This window comes from Cottoperca gobio, chromosome 19 (genome assembly GCF_900634415.1).
Source record: "Cottoperca gobio chromosome 19, fCotGob3.1, whole genome shotgun sequence".
In the NCBI taxonomy this organism is placed as follows: Eukaryota; Metazoa; Chordata; class Actinopteri; order Perciformes; family Bovichtidae; genus Cottoperca; species Cottoperca gobio.
Window position 1 is genome coordinate 4,209,005 of NC_041373.1, and position 27,406 is coordinate 4,236,410.

General features: G+C 41.1%; 1 protein-coding gene across 2 annotated transcripts in view; it reads right to left on the bottom strand.

Annotated features, from left to right (window-relative positions):
* Positions 1–6,139: 6,139 nt before the first annotated feature.
* The window catches only part of spag9b (sperm associated antigen 9b), a 36,309-nt gene continuing 15,042 nt past the window's right edge, over positions 6,140–27,406 (bottom strand). The window contains exons 5-30 of one of the 2 annotated variants that reach the window (XM_029455868.1): positions 23,438–23,585; positions 21,800–21,883; positions 20,577–21,015; positions 20,350–20,443; positions 19,124–19,248; positions 18,550–18,607; positions 17,787–17,939; positions 17,606–17,663; positions 17,254–17,384; positions 16,198–16,254; positions 14,864–15,043; positions 14,263–14,392; positions 14,052–14,141; positions 13,060–13,221; positions 12,781–12,952; positions 11,106–11,315; positions 10,331–10,487; positions 9,812–9,940; positions 9,641–9,721; positions 9,441–9,508; positions 9,188–9,336; positions 8,827–8,998; positions 8,606–8,719; positions 8,142–8,321; positions 7,281–7,412; positions 6,140–7,192 (exon numbers count right to left, since the gene is read on the bottom strand). In XM_029455868.1, coding sequence (XP_029311728.1) covers positions 7,074–7,192; positions 7,281–7,412; positions 8,142–8,321; positions 8,606–8,719; positions 8,827–8,998; positions 9,188–9,336; positions 9,441–9,508; positions 9,641–9,721; positions 9,812–9,940; positions 10,331–10,487; positions 11,106–11,315; positions 12,781–12,952; positions 13,060–13,221; positions 14,052–14,141; positions 14,263–14,392; positions 14,864–15,043; positions 16,198–16,254; positions 17,254–17,384; positions 17,606–17,663; positions 17,787–17,939; positions 18,550–18,607; positions 19,124–19,248; positions 20,350–20,443; positions 20,577–21,015; positions 21,800–21,883; positions 23,438–23,585 — 3,592 coding nt within the window. In that variant the 3' untranslated portion in view covers positions 6,140–7,073. Of the gene's footprint in view, positions 7,193–7,280; positions 7,413–8,141; positions 8,322–8,605; positions 8,720–8,826; positions 8,999–9,187; positions 9,337–9,440; positions 9,509–9,640; positions 9,722–9,811; positions 9,941–10,330; positions 10,488–11,096; positions 11,316–12,780; positions 12,953–13,059; positions 13,222–14,051; positions 14,142–14,262; positions 14,393–14,863; positions 15,046–16,196; positions 16,255–17,253; positions 17,385–17,605; positions 17,664–17,786; positions 17,940–18,549; positions 18,608–19,123; positions 19,249–20,349; positions 20,444–20,576; positions 21,016–21,799; positions 21,884–23,437; positions 23,586–27,406 lie in introns of both variants that reach the window. The other variant, XM_029455869.1, reaches the window with a different exon arrangement.

Sequence of the window (27,406 nt, forward strand, 5' to 3'; positions counted from 1 at the left end):
AAAGTGGTGGGGAGAATCTCTCCTTTGTCTTTGCCTCAGGCTCTTAGCTGGACAAATTATTATACAAATTATTTTGTATAATCAGTACCCCTTTGCAGCGCTCAGTGTGTGTTTGTGTCGCCCTGACAAAGCAGATCAAAGTGTCAGGGTGACTGGAAGTGGAGGGAATGTGCACTCAGACATCATTTTTAAGAATTTGTTTGACATTAAAGGTTAATGAAGGCAAAAAGAAAGAAGTTTGCTGATGCTGGAGGTTTCTTAACATCTTCACATACACTGTCAGCTCAGTTCTAAGTGATCTAAGAGTCACAAAAGCAAAAAGAGAGAAAAAGCCTTTAGTGTCAGAGATGATTGTCAAAGAAAGGGAGTTCTCACATCATATAAGGAAAAAAGCAAAAGGGATGACAGTGTGAAAAGAGTGATGAGAAAAGATGAGGGCACAGAAATAGATGGTGTGTGAGTCGGAGGGGACTCCAGCTGTGTGTTTATCCTGCACCAGGGAAGACTGTGTCGAGCCAACTGAGATGACAGAGCAGACGAGGGCTGTGACACGCAGCACAGACGACAGGCTGCGTAAACACACACTCAAAAAGGTGTGTTGTTGTTCCTCTTTTGGAGTGTGTGTGTGTGTTCTGTGAGTTACTCACAATTCACACTGAATAGATGCACCACAGCAAATCTGTAAATTTCTGCAAGCAGAGATTTCTACTTTATGCGTTTGCCTTTTCCTGGTGAAAATATGGCATTCAGCAAAGTCAGCATCGCCTCATTACATCCGTGTGACCTTTTGCGAATTATAAAAGACCACACACACACACACACACAAACACACGCATTAAGCCTCAATTTACAGCATGTTCTTTGCAGGATTTTACCTCAGAGCAATTTACACTAAACAGACATTTGCAGTAGCAGTAGTAGGTCAGTTAACCTGAAACATCCTGGGCAGCAGTTACCACAACAGGAGCACAAGGTTATGGTTGTAGTGGGACCTGGATAACCCCCACGTACAACCCTGGAGCTACCATCTGGCTGTCTTACATAACTGCAGAGCAGACTGTAATATGGTACTGTTAGGTTATACAAACCATCAAAAGAGATTTTGTGTTTCCGACCTCTAATACATGCACGCAAGTTATTAGTTATATGAAAAGAGAATTCAGAAAGCATGGCCTTGGTGTTGTCACCAGTAGTTACAGACTTGAATTGTATAATATGGGCAGCTGAGTGAGTTCCAAAAGAAAGTATGGATTCTGAGTTTGGAAATAGATAGTGTGCAAACACGTGACAAAACTGTGTGACGTATGCGTGCGTCGCCATGTTGGATGATATACAAATCAACAATGGCGTCTAAAGCGAACAACAACAGCAATACAATTCCGACTTCTTCAAAGTATTGTAACTCTCTGGAGTCCTCTGCAAAGGCAAGATTCAGAGGAAAAAGTCCAAATTTGCGGCCGTGACTCGTACACGCTAAAACCGTCGGATTATATTGAGGATTTAGATTCATTACCGCCGATTGAATATCCGGATATTGTGAACTACCTTGTGCTACAAACGTTGTGGGCAACCAACGCACAAATGAAGGCATACAAGAGCTTAGATGCTTATAATGTCTTTGTTTCTGGCTGGGTTGGTAGTCTTCTTACCAAACCAGTCAAAGATGACACGGTGCTCGTCCATGCCCGTGTAAATCACTCTCAAAGAGCTCGTGATACACCGCTCAAGCCGTGGTTTGTGAGTGAGAAGAGCGGCGATGTTATCCTCGCACACTGTGATTGTATGGCTAGATTAAGCGAAGCATGTTCTCACATTGGTGCTTTGCTTTTCGCAAGTGAAGTAGTCTCAAGAATAAGCCAAACACAAACATGCACAGAAGAAAAGAGCAAATGGCTGCCATCACATGTAAAGAAAGTGCCTTATTTACCAGTCAGCGATATGGAGAAGTAAGGTCTTACAGTGTTCGGGTATATCATAAGCACAAATGTTTAACGTAAACGTAATCATAGCTTTAGCATGAGCTCTTACCAGATATAAAGTGGACGCCACACACACGGGTGAATTGTGCTTTTTCTTCTGTTAAATCCTCACGAGTTATGTTGCTAAACCAGCTGACGGCGTTCGGTAGACAGCAATTCATCCCTCTTTTGTGGATCGTTGTTTTTGATGAGTTTAGGAAACCTAAAGAACCGTTTCTCTGGGTCACGAGTAGCGTTATTACCACTATTATACACTGCGCACACGATTGTCATTTTTTTTCAATCTTAGACGTTTAAATACAAAGAAAATTACGAAGCGTTGCAGCAACTCACACGCGAACGGGCGCAGTCTTGGTTGTGTATACATCCAACATGGCTGATTTACGGGTTGGGACGTAAGCGTGACGTCACATGCACACGATCTATAGCAGAATTGAAAAAATTATCTTAAAGTTGCATGTTTAAGATATGGCAAAATATGAACTAACATTCATCAAAAGAATGAAAGGAGTGTAAAGACGACTATGTGTTGTATGCTACTGAAATTAGCATGCTAACTCACTTGATATTACCGAGTGAGTTTGGTGACGTTATAACCTTTCTATACTTGTGCTAATGCTATGCTACATGTTAAAATTTAAAACAAGTTTTTATCAAGACAGTAAAACAAGAAGTAAACAAGCCATGTTCATCGGTGACATGCTCTTACAGTCACACTGTACTGTTTTGTGAATCTATTACTTAACCTGTTGCTCCACTATCATGACTGAGTGATCCATGACAGTCAGCTGTTCTGCTCAGAGCCTGGGAAGAGATTAAAGCCTCTCTGTCAGTCTCTCAGCCTGCTAAGCACCAGTTCAGCCTCATTCAACGGAACCAAGGCCTTGAATAGAACAGTGATGGACCAATCACAGGCAGGGGAGGGGTGCCTCTGTCCTTCCAATAAAGTCACTGGGAAAACAGTATTACAGTGTAGTTCAAGCACGCCACCTAGTGTTGGTGAAGAAGTGTGTGCCAACTCAAGATTAGAGATAAATTAGAACATCTGTGGTATTGTGGCTGTGATACAGACTATACCTGCTTACAATAGTCTTCGTTTGGTATGTGCTGAAGATGAATGTAATGTATAAAACATCCCATTAAACATCTTTGTAATATCAAATAAGACCCCAGACAGGCCCTTTATAATAATTAGCAATTAGCTAAAATCTCTTACATAACAGCTTTCATATGGTAAAATATATTGTTTAACAGCCTTCTGATTGGCTGTGAGACCCTCTTGCATTTTATTTCACAGATTACTGGGTGGTTGTTTCTTTAATTTAGAGACACACATGGTAAAAATATTAATATTTAAATACTGCTTTTTATGAGGCTGAGACATGGGCCAAAGTATTACTTCAGGCTCATTGTCCGGTCCATAAATGGGTTAAAATATATATATATATATATATATATTTTTTTTTAACCCATTTATGGACCGGACAATGAGCCTGAGGCCTGCAGTACGAAGCAGGATTTGGGGTGAACAGGTAACTTCAGGGTTCACCCTGCTGGGTTTTCAGTCCTACGACAGTGGTTCACTTCCTACAGGGTACCATGGTAACTAATGCTGCACACAAACAGGTTTTGTTCCAGATGAGAGATCAACTTGTGTAAAGCACCGCCTACTGACCAATCACAGCTCTGTGCGCGGATCATAAATTAATACGAAGAAGTTATAGAAATCATAATCCAGGCTAAAGGCAACAGTTTAAACTGACAAATGCAAATGAACAGTTTTATTATATCACTGGCCCATATAGGGCGTGTATCTGAATTACATGCGTGTATTCCGTTAAATAAATGTGTTATAGGTATACTTTATGGCGTGTATGACAATATTTTTGTATTTTTCAGTTGCAACCCAGGTGGTGTTAAACAGACTTTAGAGCAAAAAATAAAATAAAAAAATATTGTGTTTTGGGTTGGCCTATGCTCTGGCTGATGATCAATATATGAAAGAAAGTCTTCTTACCACTTCGAAATATATTTTTACATTATTATTTTATATATTATTTTTTCTGTGGCGCTGCAAAGTCAAAGTTTAGCTCTAAATCTTAGAATAGAAGTGAATCATTTGTGATGAAGACAAATAAACATTACAAGCAGACAAAACCTCCCCACAAAACTTGCTTTAATTGTTTGTTAAAAATAAGTAAGGCTAGAGATGCTGTGGAAGTAGAAGATTGTGTGTACTGCTAACTTGGAAGAGAGAAAGTCCCGGCCAAGTTAATGACACATGCAGCTGATCCATCATGCTGAGGTGGGATGAAGTTGCTTGCTCATGGACTTTAGTTTGACTTGTTTTTTTCCTGCATCAGTTGAAAGCTGATTGGGTCAGGGTCTGTGGACAGGCTGCAGGCGTTCTACTGAAACATACAAAACAGGCCTGAAGCAAACCCACCTCACAGACATAGTGCATAGCTGAGTAAGGTTACCCCGAACTAAACATATTCAAAGCAACATCCAAGCCATTTTCCTGTATATATATATATATATATATATATATATATATATATATATATATATATATATATATATATATATATATATATATATATATATATATATATATATATATATATATAGATATATATAGACACACACACACACACATATTTTCATGTTCAATGTACAAAGATACATTCGGAATTGCAAAGGCTCAATCATTGTAAATAAATACTGAAAAGGCTAAACTGCAATAACATTTCACTCCCCTCTTGGAGAGAAGACACACACGAAGACACACACACACACACACAGGCCAGAAATACAGTCTCATATCACAACCAAATGAACACCTTGTGCACTGTACTGAAGAGAGAGTACAGTCTAAAAGACAAACATTTAAAACAAAACAAATAAATCATAAAAAGACTTAAAACATCGGTTTGCCATGTGGAGGGGATATCACCGACAACTTCAGATAAACAACCTCTACTTGCACAAAGGAGGCAGAGCAGCGCCGCAAACCAAAAATGTCAACGTTAGAATTCTGACCTGTAAATGTGGAGATAAGGATTAGAAGGCGGGGTTATGTAATCCTTAGTGTGGCTGCTTGTTTTATCCTCTCAAAGTAACAGGTCCAGCTCATTCTCATCTCTCACACCCTGAAAATATGTCAATTTCCAAATATGAAAGTCTAAAAATATATCTCATGTATACACCAGGATTTGTTACAAAAACGTGCACGCTATCTACTTGGAGGCAGACTCCAACTCGCTGCTCAATGTTAGACGAGACACGATTGTTGTTTCAGCATGAGGCAAACTATCCATTTCTAATGATTTATCCTTTGGTAGCAAGCGCAACATTCTTTCAAGAAAAAATAAATACTTTGTCACACTTGAAAAGCTTAGTAACTTAGTCTTTTCAACCCTCCAAACCTAAGGCATATTTTATAGTGTCTACTAGCTGGAGCTGGTGGGTAGACAGAGAGCAGAGGACTGACGGCATCCTCGAGTAACATGGCATTAAATACACATCTGGTGTACAAACCTTTCAGCATTGCAACCAAACCTTAAAGGAAGGGCAGATTTACAGTGTGTGGTGGTAGATGTAGCAACAGCCACTGCTTTCCATTTCATAATGAAGGGTTTTGTGAATTGAGTCCAACACTGAGTGGCTTAGGCTCCAGTTTGTGCCTCTAATGTATCATCATTACACTCAAGTCACAGAGTTAAGAATCAGATCGACTGAAAAAATTATTAGCCGGCGATCTCTGACAAAGACTGTCTGCAGACATGCAGCTCTGTGAGGCTGTACTCTGAGCTGCTAATGTCACTGACAATGGCTACGTTTACCATCTTACTTTAGCATGTTAGCATTTACTACAGTAAATAGCACTAAACACAAAGTTCAGCTGAGGTCGATAGTTTTGCAGGTATTTGGTCATAAATCAAAGAACTGGATACAATCTTGAGCTTATGATGGAACTAGAGGAAAAGTCAGAGGATCACCAAAGATATTACAACTCAGCCCGAGGGGGGCAAAGCATTCTGCACCACATTTCAGGGCAATCCATCCAATAGTTGTTGGGATATGTGGCTAGCATGGCAACATACCAAGGAGGAATTTTAACAACACTTACCGCTGTTCTGCATTTTAACAATCGGAAATGAGTTGAACATTATTTTAATCATGCAGCTGATGGAACATGTTTTCATTCAGATGGCTAGAAGAGTCTTTACGGATTCTGGGAATATCTTCAGAACAGTGCTAAGTGTTAATACAACCTTCTGGGTTTTATCAAAACATTTCTACTTTTCAGAATATTGGAGGTTTTGCTCTGTGACTGGAATGTAATGGTGGATTAAACTGCGGCTACCACGATTACATCTGGAGTATTAAGATAAATACAGGGCCATCTTCTGCTCTAACGGATACTTGAAGCTGAACAAATCCTGACCGAGAAACAACTGGCAATCAATCCAATTTGTCTTGCATACAATCAAAAGCCAAGTTCTCAAAGGATGAAAAACAAAGAAACAACGTGAAACAGGATTTGGGATTCAGCAAGAATCCAACAGTCTCCACTCATGAAGGGCACCGGGGAGCTCGCAGGTGATTTGTTTCTGTTTGACCAACTGGTTTAGCATCAAGCAGAGTCCAGCAGGAGCACACAACTACTGAACTGAGTGAAGGGAACCTGGAAATGTCAGGGGGGGGGGAATCTATTGTATTTGCTGAGCAAATAAAAAAAATTCTGTATCCAAAAACAGCTTTACCTCAAATAATATTGAAGAGATAGAGGCATTATCATAGATTCAAATTCAAATTCATAAAAATGTTTGTTTGTTTTTTCTTTAAAAAAAAAGGAACAAATAAGAGAAAACAACAAATAAAACAATTACATGCAGTTACTGTGAATCTGTTTACCACTGAGAACGCTCTCAGAGCAGCTTCTGCTTGTTTCACTCTTATTGTTCAGGAAGAAAAAAGTGCTGATTAAACTCGTGCCAGTGGAGGAGAATCGTCCACCTGAGCTCCTCCTCCAGGGCAGCGGGTTTGAGAGAAAAGGCAAATCAGGCCTCAGTGGTCCGAGGTCAGAGTTCAGTCGTCGCTGGCAAGGACCTGCCAGACGATGAGGTGGCTGCGCTCGGCTTTAGCCAGGAAGGGCTGCAGTTTCATGGGGGGCTCCTCGCCCTCCTCCGCCTCACCATCCTCATCACCTAAAGACAAACAGAGAGACATCACATTTGTCTCTAGCTCCCCTGGAGTGATTACAATAGTTTTATCCATTACGTGTAGCAAACTCACCCATCCTAAAGTCAATGTAGCCTTCTCCTCCACTCATCACCAACATGGACTTTGTTCCTTCCTGTGCTGCGGCATCTGTCGTCTTATCACCTGCTGCCTCGACTCCACAGGAAGCAGATGGAAATGCATGACCTGAAATCACAGAGCCAACTGTAATTAACACAAGCCCAGATTGTGTTTGTCTGGTACATACCTTCTTATCTGAATACTGTGGGTAAAAGAGATCGCAGCTCTCTGACCAGTTTTAAATCTGCATTCAATAATATGAGAAGCCAAGTAGGGCTAGCAAGCAGTTTCCAGGGTTCCCATACCTTCTTAAACATCAAATTCAAGCACTTTCCAGGCTCAATTCTCTCAAATTCAACACAGCATAGTTTGAGACACGAATCGAGGTTAATTACTGTTGCACTTTCTCGAGGCGAGTGAAACAATGACGCAACTGCGGGAGACAGCGGAACGTAGCCTATTACTATTACTAGCATCAAGTTAAAACAAATATAAAAAAGATTCTATTCTTGCACAAAAGATATAAAATTCAAACACTTTCAATGACCATTAATGTCTCATAATCTTTTTTCAAAGACTTTCCAGTCCTTGATATTTTCCCCTCAAATTCAAAAACTTTCAAGGTTTTTAAGGACTCGAGGGAACCACGAGTTTCTTACATTTCGTACACATATAGAAGGCTTTTCACAACTTTGTCTTGTTTTTTTTTGTTTTTTTTTTAAATGGAAAAATAATATTTAATAAAGAGGATAGATTTGGTAGGAGAAAAATATTTGATACATATTTTGATTGCAGAGTTAGTGAACAACAATGGAATATATAGAAATGGAGAAGTTAAACAGCCGGACAGTTTACCTGGGACAGCGGTGAAGAACTTGACAGCATCTCTGTGACCATGGAAACAGAGCTGAGCGTGAGCCATGGAGCAGTAAGGAACAAACGTCCCGGCTGTCACTCTGTCACTGCTGTCGTCACCGTAGACACGAACTACACTTCCTGGATGGTTATTTGCTGCCTTGGTTACCTTGTTGGCTGCTAATGAAACGATGGAAGTGAGAGAGACGGACATTAAAAAAGCTAATTCAAATGTTCAGTTTGTGCCTTTAAGACATAAGTGTTATTCTGGCTGCATACATTATTATTATTGTTACATAATTATTACAATGGCCCTGAATATCAGAAAACTTAAATCACAACTTAAGTATTTTCAGACACTTAGTGTATTAAATGTGGAGTCATAGTGGCAATGAGCAACTGCAAACATCCTGTATATCCAGCAACAAGAGTTCCTGTGCACTGTGAATAGTTGCTACACTCACTCTCCGTCAGAGGGATGGAGATGATGACTCCATTCCCAGTGCCGATCCACAGACGATTACTTGACACCATGAGAGCTGTGATCCTCACAAATGAGAAGCCTAGCTTCCCCGTACCTAAGAAAATAAAGAACACAACATCTGAGTTGAGGCACAAAAGTCTGTCAAAAGTGTCTTTTTGTGTTTCCTGGAGGAATTCTTGATGTGAGACAGAGGGCACTGACCCAGCATCTTGCTGACGTAGGGCTCGATGTCGACATCCTGAAGGTGCTGAAAGGTGTGAGCGTGGAACAGCCTGAGCGTGGAGTCCAGTCTGATGGACACCCAGATACCATCACCATGCCAGGCCAGCTGACGTACCTGGCTCTCTTTACGAGGGTGGGCGTCAAATGACTTCTGCAAAAGGACACAAAATATGCAGGTATGGAAGAGTGTAAGACAATAAAAAAATAAATAAAATAATAATAATAATAATAATAATAATAATAATAATAATAATAATAATAATAATAATAATAATAATAATAATAATAATAATAATAATAATATCAAACTAAAAGAGTGCAGGGTTCAGTCTCATCGTACCTCTATCTTCATGGCTTTGGGCTGCACCACGTAGATCTTGTTCCTGTAGCCACACCACACCTTGTCATGCACTACAGTCATGCAGCGGATGGAGTGGTGTGGTCTCCCCAAGTCTAACAGATGGTAGTTGGTCAGATCCCACTGTCCATCTGCCACAAACAAAGGAAGTCGAGATGCATGGTTATATTTACAGATAGCTCCCACATCGGGTTTATATTACTCCTTTATTTGAAAGTAACTTGTTGTCCCTTACCTACTCCTCTGTGGAAAATGGCTAAAGTGCCATCAGAGAGACCCACCAGTACACGCCCTTTCACATGTCTGTGGGGAAGAAAGAGCAGCTGTTACACCTTCGAAAAAAATAGCAGCATGAGAGTGAAATAGAGGTTGACGATAAAATAATGGCTCATATGTGAAATAAGTGATGGAGGTTTGTTTTTACAATGTACTCACACTATGCCGAGCACTGAGTCCTTCAGCTTTATAGAATGGAGACACTTCTTCCACTGAGCCACAGAGGAGTGGACGTACACACTAGAATCAGAAAAGTTTTCTGAATCATCAGAGTTCTTCACTTCTGGCCAGATACACAAGTGTGCTGGGCAACTGAACTGCAACACTCACCATCCGTTCTGTGCCCCCAGCCACATAGTGGAAAGTACACTGCTCATTTTCTGAGCCTCTTCTCTCATCAGGTCCTGCTCCTCTGCGTTGGGATTTGAACTCACACCGTCTTTCAACAGATCACTCTCCCTGCTCATCAGAGACGGCACGGATTATTATTGAGGCTGCGTTTGGGTAATTGTACCAAATTGTATGTGCCAAATGTGTAGCGGCAAGACTTCGAGCTGTGAGTAATTCACAATCTGACGCCACAATACACAGTCACTAACCAAGGAAACCAAAAGGAAGTCAGTTTGATCAACATTGGACAGTGGCAGCACTGGATGCGTGTTGATCAGGCATAGAACCAGTGAGAAACACAATGTTACAGCTCATTTTACAGCGCAGTAAATTATTTTACAGGGATGTGATGTTGTTGCTCAGTGGGTTTCTTTATGGTGATACTGATAAAATGAACAGTTTAATTTGACAGAGTGAATCTAACAACGTCGTGTTGTGTATTGGGCCTCCTGATGTTACCTCTGAGAGTAGTTGGCAGGAGCCTCTGCTGGCTGCTGAGCTCCCAGTGGATCAGTGAAGACGTGTTCTGTGTAGACTCCCCTCAGACTGTCTCTTTGGTCAGCAGGCCCTGCACTGGCCTCGGTCGCTTCTGTGGCTTCATCTGCCGCTCTGGATTCTGTAGACAGGATCATCTCTTAGTAAATTAGGCAGACTCATATGGGTACGTTATATTTATGGTGTCACTTTATTACTGTAGGTGCCAGAGGGGTGGAACATACAGTATATACTTCTTACTTTTCCTCATCCCTTTGAAATTTGGTTAAATGCATTTCTGTTTTACCTAAACATAATCTGGGCCTGGATTTATCAATCATCAATCCCAATCAATCCATCTCTGCTGATATGTAAGAGAGCTCCAGACGTGCACACACACGTTCTGTGGGAGGGGAGACCTTCATTCAAGACTATGAGCTTGTTAAAGTTACAGTTTTGGCACAGATGTGCAGCTTTCTGGATGGGTAAGGTGTGGCAATGTTAGTTTTTATTTTATTTATTTAGTTTTTAATTAATTTAAAAGATACATGTCTTTGTATTTGATACAAATGTTGTGTAATCCTGCAAAACCCCATCAAAAAGGTAAACAAAAAATATATTATATATAAAAATAATATACATTTATTGTTTACTCCATAAATAATTATCATTATGAGATTGTGTGTTTTTCGGTTCACTTTCACAAAGAAAGCATGCTGATGTGAGGTGGAAAAGAGATCTGATAGTAAACCTGTCTGACCACTTTCTCCGTCCTCTCCTGGGCCGACTGCTGTCTGAGGAACAGCTGTTGCTCCCTCAGCTTCACAGCCAACAACAGTGATGCCTCCGAGCACGCCATCGCCACCTGCTGTGCTGCCATTTGTGGATTGTGAGCTGCTGTCCACCGCTGGTCCTGTCTCGGGGTTTGGAGCTACTTCCTCACCAGCTGGGTAGTCTGTCTCTCTTGCACCTAAATAAAAACATAAATATATAATCATGGATAAGAAAACATGACGCTCCTCGTAATTGCTGCAGCTCCTCTGTGGGCTGCTGGTTGCAAAATGAGTCAGTTGCACACAGATGTCAGTAATAAAATTCTTTCTTCCTCTATGTCAGTCTTTCTCAAAGAGTGGTCCATTCACCAACAGTGGTGACATTTTACCAATATACTCACGGACCACTGGTATATTGGTAAAATGTCACGTTTGAAATTAATTTATTATAAGTTCAAAGTGTTTCTCAAACTCTTTAAAAATGATTAGTATATAGTGTAGCATAGATGTAGACTAGTTACGCAGCTATGTGTAGATCTTAGATCGTAAAACGAACCTATGAGCTGCGTAGCTACGTAAGTTTGTTTTACGTTCTTACGTCATAAATGATCTGCGCGGTCAATTTGAGAGGTCAACTGACAAGATGGATCGATGGCTAAAGACAGGGTCGGTTAAAAGAAAATTAAATAAACAAACAATCTGACGCGACAGGCAAGGTGCATTGTCCTGATGCAGGTGATTCAGCAGCTTCAAGTGCTTGAGCCGCAGCAACAAGTCATTGTGTGTGCGTTACTGAGTCCCAGGAGAGCGGTTCGCCGTGTAACCACCACCCGGCTGAAAGCTGTGAAACTCGGCATGAACGTGGAAAGTCCAGCGCTAAAGTGAAAAGAAAATATCACAGCGACTACATAAGATTTGGAATTTTTTGGACCGGAGATGAAGAGGATCCCAATCCACGCTACGCGTCGTTGGTGAGCGAGGCTATGAAACCCGCCGAGCTCAAGCGACATTTTGAGAGCAAACACAAAGATTATTTTGGGAAACCTTTAAGTGTTTTTGAGAGAAGTTCACTCTGACACTCGGTAATAAATGTAGTCTACGTTTCATTTGATGTGTACAATCTATTAGCATTTACCATTGTTGGCAAAATATACCCACGAAGTCAGGATCAAAATCAAATAAGAGTTTTAATCAATATTTTTGCAAGAAGGAGCAGAGTTATACATAAAACAGATGTACAAACTCTCACACGTAAGCTTGTAAGACTGCCGTGTGCTGCTCAGGAGTGAATCCTCTGCTGCAGTATTTATACTAAATTCAAAAGTCAGGAGGTAGTTCAGGTCAGTTCCTCTTTTGTTTACACAACATGGTGGTTTGCAGGAGAGACAGATGGTCTTCTTATCTGGAGTTAAATCGCATATGAACGAAATGCTTGTAGAATCCGTAGTTGTATTTGTATTGCTGATTTAATGTGTGAACGAGCGATATAGAGAAGGTCACATAAAGCTCATTATTAGGCTGTCAGTGTGTAATATATTGTTGGAGTGGTAAGCAGGCCTATTGTTTTTGGATATTTGGGGAGTCAGGTGGTTAAGTGCCTTGGTTCCTTGGTCTGAAAAGGTTTGAGAAACTGCACTATGTGGACAACGGTCATCCACTGACCTGGAACACTGGCAATGCAGAGGACGTGGGAGTTACAAACAAAGAAGCTCTCCAGGATGTTTCCAGCCTGGTTGCCGTCAATGACAACAACTTTGGTGGTGGACTCTGTGCTGGTACAGATCCAGACCAGCGACGACATCTCATCGTTCTGCCGAAACTCCTTCTGCTGCTCCTGCAACAAACAAAAAAAGTGTGATTTGAATCATTTAGTAATTCTTTATACGATTGTCTTTATCCCCATGTGTCCTCGTGGGATGATAAACGCCTGCATGTGTGTACCTTGAGTTCTTGATCCAGTTTATCCAAGCTGCTCTGAGATCCTATTTTCCTTTTAGGGCTCTCCGGTCCAGGCACGTCACTGTAAAACACACTGGCTCCTACGATGGAACCTCCGTCTCTGGTTTTACCTCCAGAGAGGTTCACACCAGCAGCACACCACAGCTGGAGCAGACACAGTTACAGCATTCAAATACAATGAGACATGCACGAGCTGTATGAATGCATCCCTGTCACATCCCTGCTTTGCATATCTTTTGATAGTTTTCACATATTTAGTTTGAGACAAATGTACAGCTTTAGACAAAGACAATTAACTAATTATCACATGCCATGCTATTACAGGAATGGCTTTCTGCAGTATCTGGCTAATACCGAGTTATCAGCAGTTTCAGACAAAACATACCAACATCAGTTTTCCATATTGGTTTTGAGTTTGGTTTTTTTATAAAAAAAAAAAAAAAAGTGACAGTACACCCCAAAACCAAAAACATAATTTTCCTCTCACCTGTTAGAGATATTTATTAATCTAGATGGTTTTGGTGTGAGTTGCAGAGTGTTGTAGATGTGGACCGCACAGATGCCGGCCTTCTCTCCAATATAAGGGAACTAGATGGCACTTCGCTGGTGATGCTCAAAGTGCCAAAAGAAACACATTTGAAAAGCTCAACAGCAAAGTCTCTTTCTAGAACTCATGACTCAGTTACTCAAGATAAAATCAACAGAACTTGTTGTGAGCAGTTTCATGTAGGAACTTTCTTTCTACCGTTTCCCAACGCAGAAGGAAGCAAGCATCTATATTGTTTTGCTGCTTTGAGCACCACAAGCCGAGTGCCATCTTCCATTATATTGGAGAGAAGACAGGCACTAACACACTAGAGGTAAGAGGGAAATTATGTATTTTTGATATAGGGGTGAACTGTCCCTTTAATGTTGCAGATGAAACAAGATATTGTGAATGCAGTTGTATACACAGAACAGACTGAAGGGAATACCTTCATAGAAGCATCTTTCTCATCCAGGGGTCTGAGGAAGACAGGAACAGGCAGGTTCTTCCCCTTACTCTCCGTCTGACCACCATTGGCCTGAGAAATGACAAACATTGCATTATTTACAGTTTGTTTCTGTTATAGTTTACATCACAGCAGGTCTACCATCGTCTAAAGAGGAACAGACATTCTGTAGTCATGACGCTCATCTCCTTACTTTGTATTTCTTCGGCAGACTCCAGCCGTAAGCCTGCACTCTGCCGTCCTCCTTCTGGACGTGGGCTTTGACCTGCTGGTACTGAGCCCTCTTCTGCTCCCGCCTGGACACCACGTTATCAGCTGCCACTCTGCAGGACAGAACAACAGCCCACTGACAAACATCTGATGACATCCTCATCAGTGCAACATGGACCCACGCTGGGAAATCACACTTTAGTGACTGACAGAAAGTCATGCTGCACTTAATACATTTTATTTATAGAGCGCTTTTAAAAAAGGTACTCAAAGACACTTCATCCTTCTAATGTATATTTATGTTGTCCAGTGTCGAAAAGAGACCGCAAAGAAATAACTGATTATGAGCATTATTAGTCAGGACTTGAACTAAACCTCATATATCGTATACATACATTTGAAATAGAAAATGTCAAATTGTAATTAAAAGCTTGACATTCCTTTTAACAGGGGTTATGCCCGAGATTTTTTATTCTTCTACGTGTTTTAATCTTTAATCTTCAATATCTTGAGTCAATAATGCCTCATCATACACGGTACAGTATCACATCATGTTTTCATTTAACTCCCCCTGACTGACTTACTCCTCATTGAGGAAATCAAAGGCTTTGCTCTTGTCACTGGGCAGCTGCTGCAGGGTGCTGCTCCTCTTCTTGACCGACGGCTGAATCTGAGAGGTGGGTGCATTGTACTTGACGTTCACTGGGGCTTCAATTGCCGGCTTCTTGGGGGCTCCGCCCGACGAGCTGAACAAACGGCTGAAACTGGAAGTGTAAGGGTGGGGAAGTGGGAAGGAACGAGAAGAAAAGCACACAGACAAAACGTATAGAGGGGTGGACACAAGCGGCAGCTCCAGCAGAAGTAAGGTTCAACATTTAAGGGTTCCTTTTCCCATGCTAACACACCATGCCAGCTTTCATACAGGGAGCAATCAAGACATTGATATGCACGCCCCCCCATTAACCTGTCTTCTAAACAGCAAAGCACCAGAGCAGCCTTCCTCCCAGCTTGAGTTAATATTGTGCACCAACATTGACGTTAGTCAACAACACGGAGCAACACTGGACAAAAACACCCCGAACTCAACAGTGATGCACACAGTATTTATCCCATCACCTCTGATTATATACTGCAACTGTTTCAAATTAATACTTATATAGCAGATACTATAGGCCTATAACTTAGCGAGGAGTCTATCTTTATGAGCAGATTTGCTTTGTTTTGACCAAAACACTCCACCCATATTCCTGCATTCCCTCCCAACTCCTTAGAAACCCCCCCAACACACCTCCTGCACACAGACATAACAACATCAGGCAGAATATAAAGGGACAAACAGAAACAGGGCAGGGGAGATGGTGGATTTATCAGACTTTGCTTCTCTTATACACACACACACACACACACACACACACAACTGTCCTAATCCTGTAGCCTAAAACCTGCCCCAAATAATGTCCCCCTTCAAACCAAACCAAACTCATTCCTTATGAAACTCAACAAAGGAGAGCCGGGATCAGATCACAGATATTCTGTCATTCAGATTTAGTTCTTCTATGAGCAAACAAGTGCATTCTCCCAACCTCAGTTCACTGAAAAGCTTCGGTCATGCTTGATGTTTACAACTTTCTTAATCTTGATAAAGAGTTAAAGACAATTATAAGAGTAAAGCAGCTCAGATCTGATATCACTGTTTCCTGGCTGGCTCTCCTCTGTTAAGAGTTTGTTGGCGAGATGAAAACATCAGAAGCCAGTCAATAGACACCGTTAACATGTCAAAGATTTACCTACATCCTGGAGAAAACATCCACACAACATGAAATATAAAAGAAAATCAAAATGAAACGCATAACTAACAATAGAAATCACACTGTGGTTGGTATTTGAGAGCTGAAGAGAAAAGAACAGAGGATCTTACAACTGCCAGAGGCTGGATTTCTTCTTCTCTGGAAGAGCTGGGTTCTCCTTTGAAGCCCTGTGAGAGACAATTCACTTTGAATAAAACAGTTTTTTTGTTTAGTATCTTTTTGTATTTTCCCTTTGTAGATGGTGTGTGTGTGTGTGTGTGTGTGTGTGTGTGTGTGTGTGTGTGTGTGTGTGTGTGTTCAAAGCAAGGAAACCGAGGAATTGTATTCATTTGCAACAGAACTTCATGATCAAATAATAGCAGTTTATAGAAAGTAATCTCAAAAAATAGTATATTATGTACAATCGGGATGAAACTCAGATCAAGAACTTGATATAAAATGGATTAATGATTAATTGTTTTCATATCAAAATCATAGTTTTAAAGAGTTCTTTTTTCTGGCTACACAACAAAAAATGAATCTAGTCTAGTATGCTGCTCTATGAATGCTAGCATCTGTACTACTTGCACTCGGTCGTTGAAGAAGAAACACCACATTGTTACATTTTTATGGCTGAAAAAATAATGAGTTGTGGGCAGTGTCTTTTTGCTGTTCTGAAAAGAGTCAGTGGTGAGTCTTTCAACCATAAACCATCTACTGTGGATGAATAGAGTTATCAGAATCTACCAATGAAACGTAGACAAGTGTTTAGGCTTATTACTCAAACTCTGAACTTAATGTTAACTTCACTCAAACAGACGCCGTCAGTCAGTTACACTTTGTCATTACTAATAAAACTGGCCATCTTCAGTATGCAGCGGTTACACAAGTCCACTTTGGAATGTCATGATTATATGAACACCATTGAGTAATGTGCAGTCTACCACGAATGTAATATTTTAATACATGTGAGCTAAATGTAACGAGGTATATTTACTTTTCTCTCCAACTAAATTGACCTACAGCACAGATGTAGACACAACAGGTACATTTGTGATTATGCATCGTGCAATCATATCTTCTTTAATATAGACCACTAATGCAGCCCTGCAGTTTGACTTATAGAAAATAACTGCCATTTAAATCGCAATTGATCAGAAAGAAAGGAATACTTCATCTCGTCTTACCGGATCATCTCTGTCCATCTGACAGCCTCCTGCAGCTCCATTAGCCTCTCCTTGTACTGGTTCCTCTCCATCAGGACTCTGGCCATCTCCACCCTGGTGAAGCGCTTCCTCTGGGCTGTAGGCACATCGCTCTGCAGACCAGCATGAGAGCAGAATATGATCACATAAAAGCAGATGATTAATATGATGGCTATGCAGCTTTTTAAAGGGAACAGTAAAAGCTTGGGATTTATTGGCACTGAAATGGTCATATTTAGAGATTAGAAACAGGTTCAACTTTAGGTAGAATTCCTCAAGAACATCTGCTGCTCTAAAGCATACAGGTGTATCACGACACACATCAAGGACTCACATCATCCTCGTTGTCATTCTTGACCTTCTGTTTGGAGTCCTCAATGTCTGCTCGAATCCTGCAAGCGAGTACACAGATTCTAAGTCCTTCACAGCCATGTTTATACCGTTGTATCGTAGTAAACTGGTGGGCAGTTGGCATAGCATATTGTGCTTTAAAGCCCACGTCCAATCTAACTCACTTCTTGAGTTCGTCTTCTAATTCTTTGTTCCTGTCCTCCAGTTTGGTCTTGGCCTGAGTGACAGCTTCCAGCTCATCTCGCAGAACTTCCTTCTCACAAGTCAGTTCATCCATTTGTGCTATCAGGTCATTTTTCACCACGTTCAAAGCATTTCTGAAAGCAAACATGCATATGAACATACATTCTAATGTGATATCCACATTAAACACAAGATGGCAGCACTGGCTTGTTTCTCAACAGCGCAACAGGAGGGTTATCTTTGTTTGCATGTGTTCATGAACGAGCTCATTTCAGCTCATTATCAATATCAATATTTGGAATAAAGTTCAACGAGGCCTAGAGCAAAGAATAGCGGCACGTCTTGGAAACTTCATAAGTTAAACACTGCTACAGACGTGGGTCACATTTGGTAGAATGGCAATAAACAGCATTAACAGCCATTAAACACAAAGACTCATTTGTATCAAAACTGCAGGTGCATCGGTAGAAACTGCAAAATGAAATGTCAGAGGAACCGTCTGGAATCTCCTATCTACCAAACACAAAGTACATGAACAAGAAATGACACAGACAAGCATATACAGAATATATAGGGAAGATAATGCTGGTATTTGAGATGCACCCTAACATGACCCACTAATGTAGCAAAATGGTGATATAGTAACTTCGGTGTTAAAAGCGTTTTGTCATTTCTGTCTGCTTACATAGAGACGTGTGGCAGAGAGAGATGGTTTTAAAATAAGGAAACACAAAGAGTACTAACTTGGTCTCCAGCAGCTGGGCGTTCTCATGGATAAGATGTTCGACTTCCCGACCCATACCTGAAAATGATCACCCAATATGTGAATACAGAATGTTTCGTCTAATCGTGTGCAATAAAAACAAAAAAAGAAATGTTTCTTGTGTCTATCCTACACACTAACCCATTGCAACATATTTGTTCTCAGTCTTACCTAGAAAGCTGAAGTCTGAGACATGATGATGATGCAAATCAGGAAGAGATTTATGAGACTCAGTAAGTTCTCATTTGAACTAAATCTATTCGTACGCTCCTTCACAACACAGTAGCACTATTCACTATTCTGCACAGCTATAAGAAAGTCACGGAGGAAACTAAAACTCAACACAGACTCAAGGACACAAAGGATGAGAATAAGGAGCTGGTAAAGAGATCTTCGGAGGAATTCATTGATACACACCAGAAAACTCTTCTGTAAGGACGATAAAGCCCGACAGCCAAAGGAAAGACAATTTAGAGGATACAATAGGGGAAGAAAACAGTTTGTAAAGGTGAAGGTAATGATGCAATTATAACTTGAAGTCAGGAGGCTTCTTACCCAGCAGGTCGGCTCCTTCGTCCATGTCTCCTATCAGGTCGTTTCCTGCAGACGACAGCTCCTCGAACAGAGATTCAGTGTTGCGGTCAAACGCTAGATTCTCGATGCCACCTTTAGTTGGTGTGCTGGGTGGAAGGATGAGGTAGGAGGAGGAAATGCAAAACAAGGAAGGGAGAAATGATGATTATTATGATGAAAGAGGCATGATATTGCAATATGATTATTTTGCAAAATAACGGCATCATAATACATTCATTAGTCAGCTCTTTTTTTGGTGTAAGTCCAGTTTCAAACGTCCTTGAGAGTTTTTATTATATTTAGTCAACCTCATCCTGTTTTTGTTTTTAAGTTAAGTTTTAGTTGACAAAAGAGAGATTTTGGTCACGTTTTTATTATTTAAACTACAGTTTAGTCTTGTCGACAATATTGCATGTTGATCGTCACAGTTAGTGATTAATGATGTCGGTGCCGTCTTTGACGAACATATTAAGATCTAGTTTTTGTGAATGAAATAAACACTGATGTGAACACAGCTTTTACTTTGAACACTCTTTTTTAACACTTTGGATAGTTATTGATATTATTCTAATAGTTATTACTGAATCTATGTTTTTGTCAACAAATCCCATGAAAAGAGCAAAAACCAACGAATGAATTGATTCTACGAACAAGCACTACCTGATATACTGTAACTTATTCCTCTGTGACATAAAGCTCCACTGCTGTTCAAAAACTAATAAAAACACATAAATGAGCCAGTGATAGAGAAGAGGAGACATGATATCATTTAAATATGGGAATAACAGGGGTGGGGGGGGGGTCTCAGTTTGAAACGCAGTGTTGGTTTTGGTTGTCTCATGAGACTTATGCCAGCCTTATCATTTAACCCTTGTGCATCCCTTTAGGAAATTTGCTCTGATTTCCTTAGAGACAAATTAATATTATTTTTCACTTTAAACAGAGTTCAATCTTTTAACCAACTTCAGATCTGATCATAACTACCAAATATTCCTTTTCAGAGTTTTAACTTTTTAAATGCCAGCTAGTTTATATAATTCCATTAGTTGAACTTCCAAATTAAAATAAAAAAATACTCACATAAAAACAAAATGTATGTCATAGGCATTAATACATCAACATTTCTCTAGTGAGGAACAAGGGTTAACATTTTCCTCCTTCTAGGGTATCGATGATAAAAAAAAAACATCCAATCATCCGCCCTGTACCTGGTTCCTCTGCAGCCTTCGAGGTCCATGTCCAGCTCTGGAGTGGACTCTATGATGGCCTGCACCTCAGACTTCTCCAGGTTTTCTGCTCCATCTAATACAACCAGCACAAATACAAAACCGAGGGATGAGTGAGCCAGTACACTAACACAGCGGGTAGTTGATGTTAAAGTGCTACTAGTCCTGTCTCAACATGATAGACGTGGTATTTTAACTGCAGTACTGACCATCAGCCTTGAGAGGTGTAGAGGCATCATGTCCAGCCTGACCCTGCTGACCTTCTTGCACGGCTGCGATGTTCTTCCTGCTCTCTGGTTTTCCTCTGCTCCAGTCCAGGTTCTGGTTGAGCCCTTCTGAAAATTCCTGTTCCACAGACTCCATGGCAACATCAGAAGCAGCAGTGGACGGGGGTGTGACAGAGGAAACAGTGCTCATTCCAGTGGACACTCCATCATGAGGAGATAGTGGTGTGGTGGACTGAGAGTTAGCACTGTATGAAGATGTGGGGGTGTTTGATTTAGAGGCACCACCCTGCGAGGACAAGGGGGTGTTGGGTGTGGCCTTTCCGTCTTGTAAAGACACAGGTGTTCCACTTTTGGAAACACTTCCCTGGCTGGTAGGAGTACTGGGCTTGGAGCCTTTGCGGTTTGAACCGGCCAATTCATCCTTAAGATAGAGGAAGAGAAGGAGGAGTGGAGAAGGAGAGAGAAAGGGGATACAAATGAAAACAAAAAGATACAACACATTATGAACCTCTTCTAGCTGTACATGCAGCTAATGTGCAGCACATATCCAAACCCAGTAAAACAAAAGTGGCAAAAATGTAAAAATCTTAGATTCAAAGAGATAAACACTCAAAGTTGACATTTTGTAAACTGTAGATTGACAAAACATTCTTAATTCAAGGTCCACTTACTAGCTTTTTCCAGAGCTTTCAACCAGGTTCCATACTTATGTCAGATGGAGACAACAGAGACAATTCAATTGTAAGCTACGGAAAAGGTCAGTAAGTGGACTAGGAGTTAAGATTCCTTAAACTTTGAAGAATCTTCTGAAAACTACATTTGCGCATACATCTGCATTCCTTCTGTTTAAATACAATTAAGCCAAGCGTAATAGATGTTACCACCAACTGTGTCAACCAGTGTGCACCTTGTCATGCAGCTAAAGCCAAAACAAACACTCACCAAACCACAACATGCAACCAGCCAATGTACAACCACAATCAAAACTGACCGTTATAAAAAGCGATTAGCCACTGATCTCAAATATGCCATGGCTCAGTTGCATCAACTGTCACAATAATTCACTCGCTCACAGAAATGGAATGCAATATTCTTTATGTTATCACATACACATTTAATCACACTACAGCAAAGTCTGGAACACAACTACTAAACTCGATATATTTGGTGGTTAGAGGTTCTCCATGAGTGACAGACAGGTCTACCTGGTCCTTATCAGCCTCCTGATTGGGCAAACTCTCCTGCGAACCTTCACCTTCCACTCTGATTGGGGAGAATCGTTCCTCAAACTGAGGGATATTAAAGGCCGTGGTCATTTATATTTCCTAACATTAATTTCTCAAAACTATTTAAAGCAAACCAAGCCAATATGTAATATACAGATATATAAGGATGTTGCAAGACTTCAAAAGAATCTAATCTGAATGCGTTAAAGAAAATAAAGCAAAGCTGTGGGAAAAGGCTGAGCTGAACTCCACGAGTGAACTGTGCATTGAGCCATATGTATGTCTACACAAGGTGACCTGGTTGGCAAAGCCTGTATGAATGAAAATGAAGTGGATATACAGTACCAATCAATCACTCTAAGGTTTCACCAGCTCTCAGCAGCCCTTTGTGGCACGCTGAATTTCTAATGCTGTATTGTTTTGATCTGTTAATGCCAGTGGCTTGAATGCTATAAATAGAAGAGAGCATGATGGAAAAGAATCAATCAGGACAACAACAAAGCCTTCATCAGATCCCTCGGTCACCTTGAACAGACAAGGGGGGTTACAAGACTTTAATAACACAGACCGACATTGAATGAGATGATATTAGAGAATAAAGCTTTCTCCATACTGTTTTTTTTCAGATGTATTCCTTTTTTTTTTTTTGTCGGGTTCATGTCTCTGAACACTGATGGCAGTATTTCATTTCCTGTCTGCATGCTGCCATCACTCTATTGTTACTACAGTTGCACTGAGCAGCCAATAGGGGGAAAGTTTTACTCCATTGCTACTCTGCGGATAATGGCTTTTCACCAACCCTCTGAAAAACATTCACACACAAACATGCCACTTCACATGGTGAGAGGGAAGGGATCATCAACTGTAAATCTTTGGAAAATGTCAAGTCGGAGGACAAAACACAAAGGCACTGCTGTATATCTTTACTGGGGGAGCCTGGTAAGACAGTGCGTGTGAGAAAGATGTACTGTGACACTTATATTGTACTCTAGGACTCAGGGTGAGTTTAAGAATTATCAACCACATTGGCTGCCAGTTATCAAACACAAGTCCTGAACGCGAGTCTTATCATTTCAATCGGCTCTGTGCTAGTGTAATAACAGCAAATGAATACTTATTAGGCAGTCATTAATATTCATGATGGAGCCTTGCTTGCAGCATGGTTTCCAACAGCAACAATGTGAAGACACTCTGTCCTTTCCACCCTCCCTTGAGGTTAAAGGCAGGCCCCCGAATGGTACCACTTCCTCCGCTTGCTGGGCTCCAAGCCACCCCGTTACACACACACACACACACACACACACACACACACACACACACACACACACAAGCGGCTGCTAAAAATTCTGGACACACTGAACAATCCTTTCTCTTTCAATAGAAATGTACTCTTTCTTTGGTGTCTACTGGCATTGACTGTTTGCATTTTTGTTTCCACAACCTTTTTTAAGTGAACTGGGGATGATGTCACTAGTTTGTTCCGTGGGAAGTTCTACGAGCCAACTTCAGAAAGTAACTTTACACTTTATAACTAATGATTTAAAGCAGTCTTTCTTTGTAATTCATGAAAATGTCAAAGCAGGATCGATTGTGAGTGTGTGTAGCTCTGCGTCATACCTTGAGGCTGGTATTGGACCGCGGATGGCTAAGGTTGTTGAATCTCCATGGCTCAGAAGGGGTTTCCACAGGTCCCCGCTGGAGGTCAGGGGTCATACCATCAGTCCCAGGAAGTTGGAAAATGCCCATGGAGATGGGACGCTCCTTTCTGGATACATAGACAAAAGGAAGAAGGGATGATTAAAAAAGTGCAATTCTGAAAGAAAAGAATACACAAGTGTCTGAGAGATGGCCTGTTGGTGACGTCATTCTTACATACTAAGAATAAAGAGAATACAAGACTAAGCCATTCTAACAGCTCTATGGAGGCTGGACGCTAAATGCTAATGTTTTAACTGTGATGATGGCTATGAGGGTTCACCATCCCTACAGCTGCACTGCTAGGGCGCCTGAAAACTCCGGGAGTAAAGGAGACCAAGGGAAGCAGTCCCGACAGCAGCATGGTGCAAGAACATGTGATTTATACTGTGCAATAAAAAGTGCACAGTATGGAATATATGTTATACTATATAAACCAGGATGGACATGCTCTCATTAGTTTGAATGTTTCCACCCTCTCTCTCCAAGTTGTGATGAGGTTCCTACAGAGAAAGTGACACTTGGTAGAAAAGGTTTTTAGTGTGTGATAATAAATAAAGTTGGAGCAACAGCTACTGTAGGATACTATACTTCAGTAAGCCTGAAGTCAGTCACATGACAGATTATACTTTTAAATTTGCTTTTGCTAAATTAAATGAGCAGGTAGTTTACAATTGTACAGTAGAAGCATGTCTAACTAATGTAATCACTTATACAAAACTAATTGTGTGACGAGTGGAGACTTCACAGAGAGGTGTTGTAGCAAAGACTCCCTTGGGACAGTTTGGCACTGAAGTAGCGAGAATAGAAATAGAGCTGGTTGCCTCATAAACTCCATTATCTCCCACCTATTAGATCAGGCAATAACACAAATCCATTTGTCTCTATGACTGGAGATGTATTCTACCATGCTGAGAGACGTATCACAGAACAAATATCTGTTAAAACTCACTAACCAGCTCACTGTTGCATGGGAGGTGATCATTTTCAAACTCCCATTTCACAACAACTCTAAGCACAATAATATTCAATAACGCATTAGGAACACTCCAGTGACTTGGTATGAAAATAATATTGTACAGTCGAGCAGAACAATGGCTGCCACTGAAAAGAGCAGCCGGCAGGCAGCGATGAAAAGCAGCAGCCCAAAAACAATAGACACACCACCATATTGAGAGAAGAGGTCACATGCAGGCCACTGATGGTGACCAATGCTGCCTTTTGTCATTTGAACTGAGGGGTGAGGCAAAAAAAAAAAATCACATGCTCATGCATCAGTCCTCCACTACCGTTTCATCTTGTAAAATATGTTAATTAAATTATATTAAATGAACAGCTATAAACTCTGGTGAAATGGAAATATCTAGGGTGATAGGGTAGTCTTTAAGATATGACTGCCATTTTCCCCCATCTATCTCTTCACCTACTTTTAGAGTGCAGTTTCATACTGTCTGACAATAACACACCCACATGGCAGCAACATTGCGACTGCATGGCTACAAAGTGGCATTTGCTACAGAGACACAGATTACAGCAGGGAAGATACATTCATTTAGCATATTAAGATAACATACACACAGACGTTATACCTGCTGGCTCTGGGTAAGGAGGGTAAGGAAGGCAGGGCAGGTAAGCCGCCGGTAGAGACAGAGTAGTGAACCAGCAGCAGCACTGACAGAGAGACCAGTACAGCAGAGTTGATGACCACTGCTCCCCCTACAAAGCCAAAAACAAACAGCAGCATACACCCGGGGCTCATGGCCCCCCCAGATCATGGCCCAGTGCCTCAACAGGGACCAGGAGGTTGGGGGGCACAGACGATGATAGAAAATGAGGTGGGGGTCACTGAAGCACCAAATTCACCTTGGCAGACCTCTGATTGGACATTAACCACTGTCAGTATATCTACAGTGGAGGTCAACAATCCTTCTAGCTGAGAGTCAGCAGTAGAGCAGTGGGCTCTGTATACTGCAGCTCAATTGTGAGGCAGCAGTCCAAACAACAGTAATCCTTTTGGCTTCAGCAGCAGTGGTTGACTAAAGCAGAGCAGCAGCACACAGAGCAAAGCAGTAGATAATCCACAGAGAGCAGGGAAAGGCTGGCAGCAGCTCCTCTCCTCCAGCTTCTTCCTCTAGCAGGTGATACTGTTTTCTTTCCACCTTCACTCTTCTCAGCCTCTGCCGAGATGCGACGCAGCTGCCGCTGTGCAGTCTAGAACACTCTGACGCTCTCCCTCTCTCACTCTGATGGCACCCATCACCCCTCCCTCCCCATCTCCCCCTCTCTTTTGGGTGCTGAGGCAGCTCATTTCATATGCCTCTTCTCAGGCTGCAGCTTATTGGCTGCAAAACAGGGAGACTGATCAAAAAGTATGTGTGTGTAAGAGAGAGAGGGAGGGAGGGAGGCAGTCAGAGGGACAGTGAAGGGCTAAGAAATACAGAGGCTGCCTGAATGCACAGATAGAGTCCATGGTACACTAAAATACACAGTACAGTGCCAGTGTATTTACCACTATTCACACCTTGTTTCATATTTTATAGTTTTACAACAGTAATCCACAGTGAATTAGTAATTAGTATGAACTGAAAGAAATGTCACAATGAAAGCAAGTTTCTACAAATCAAACTTAAGTAGGGACATTAAGCACACACCAGTTGATTCCATCAGTTGTATAATAAGTTGACTGGAGATCATCACAGCTGTTGGTTGTTCACTTTTCTGGCAACAAGAGTTGTCTCAGAGCTGTGTGAGGCTGTACTTGAGCTAAATGCCAATGCTAACATGCTGATATTTAGCAGGTACCACATTCACCATATTTGTTTAGCATGTTAGCATGCTAGTATTTTCTGATTAGCACTAAACACAAACGGCAGCTAAGGGTGCTGGGAAAATGTCATTTGTTTTGCCGTTATTTGGTCATAAAACAAATATGAGACCAATTAAAATGATGCCCTGATGATGGTGCTAGAGGAAAAGTGAAACAATGACCAACGTTATTACAATTTATTCAGAGGTGAACGTGACTATTAGTAAGATTTCGTGGCAATCCATCAAACCATTGTCAAGACAGGGTCCATCCAATGACTGACATGGAAGACCTATGTGCAAACAATAACTGTTGCCCTGCCACCAGAGTGGCTAAGAAAAAGCCACTGATGAAAACAAACACACAACATCTGAACTAGTGTTTACCATAAGGCACGTCGAATAATTTGAGACTAAGTAAAAGAAGGTTTCATGGTGTGATAAGACCATAGAGCCTATTTAACATTGCACTTTGAGGCTTTATTTGTCTGCACCTTAGTAGAACAAAAGCTCCCCCACTAGGAAGCATAATGAGGGCAGCATCCTGCTGTGGAGGTGCTTCTCAGATTTTAAAAAGTAGACGGTAACATCAATTGATCAAAATACTGAAAAATCACGGCGGAAAAACGTTAAACAGAGACACAGGGCTGAACCCTTGTCTGTGCATAAACCACACATTGACTGTAAAAACAATTACAATTCAAATGTTGATAATAACTGGAAGTGGGTCTGCTGACCTCCTGGCCCCTGCAGTAGGTACAATCTGCTCTGCAAGTGAGCAATCAACCAGAAAGCTCATCATTAAAGAAGATTACTGGAGATAAGTCAACCTACAGCTCTGACTCACACGTCCACAGCATCCTCTCTGTCCCACTCAACTCCAGTGAATTCCGTCTTCCATACTATGTCTTCTCATTACAATTTCATTGCAAAAATCCTCTCCTCACATTAATTGTAACCTACAAAAACCAAATATCTTCATTTTGCATTGTTTCACAGTTGCGTTCAAGTTCTAATTTTCCTGCATTTATTCTTTGCCCGATTCCTCTTGCCTGTAGGGAGGATATACGTGTGTGTGAGTAGATT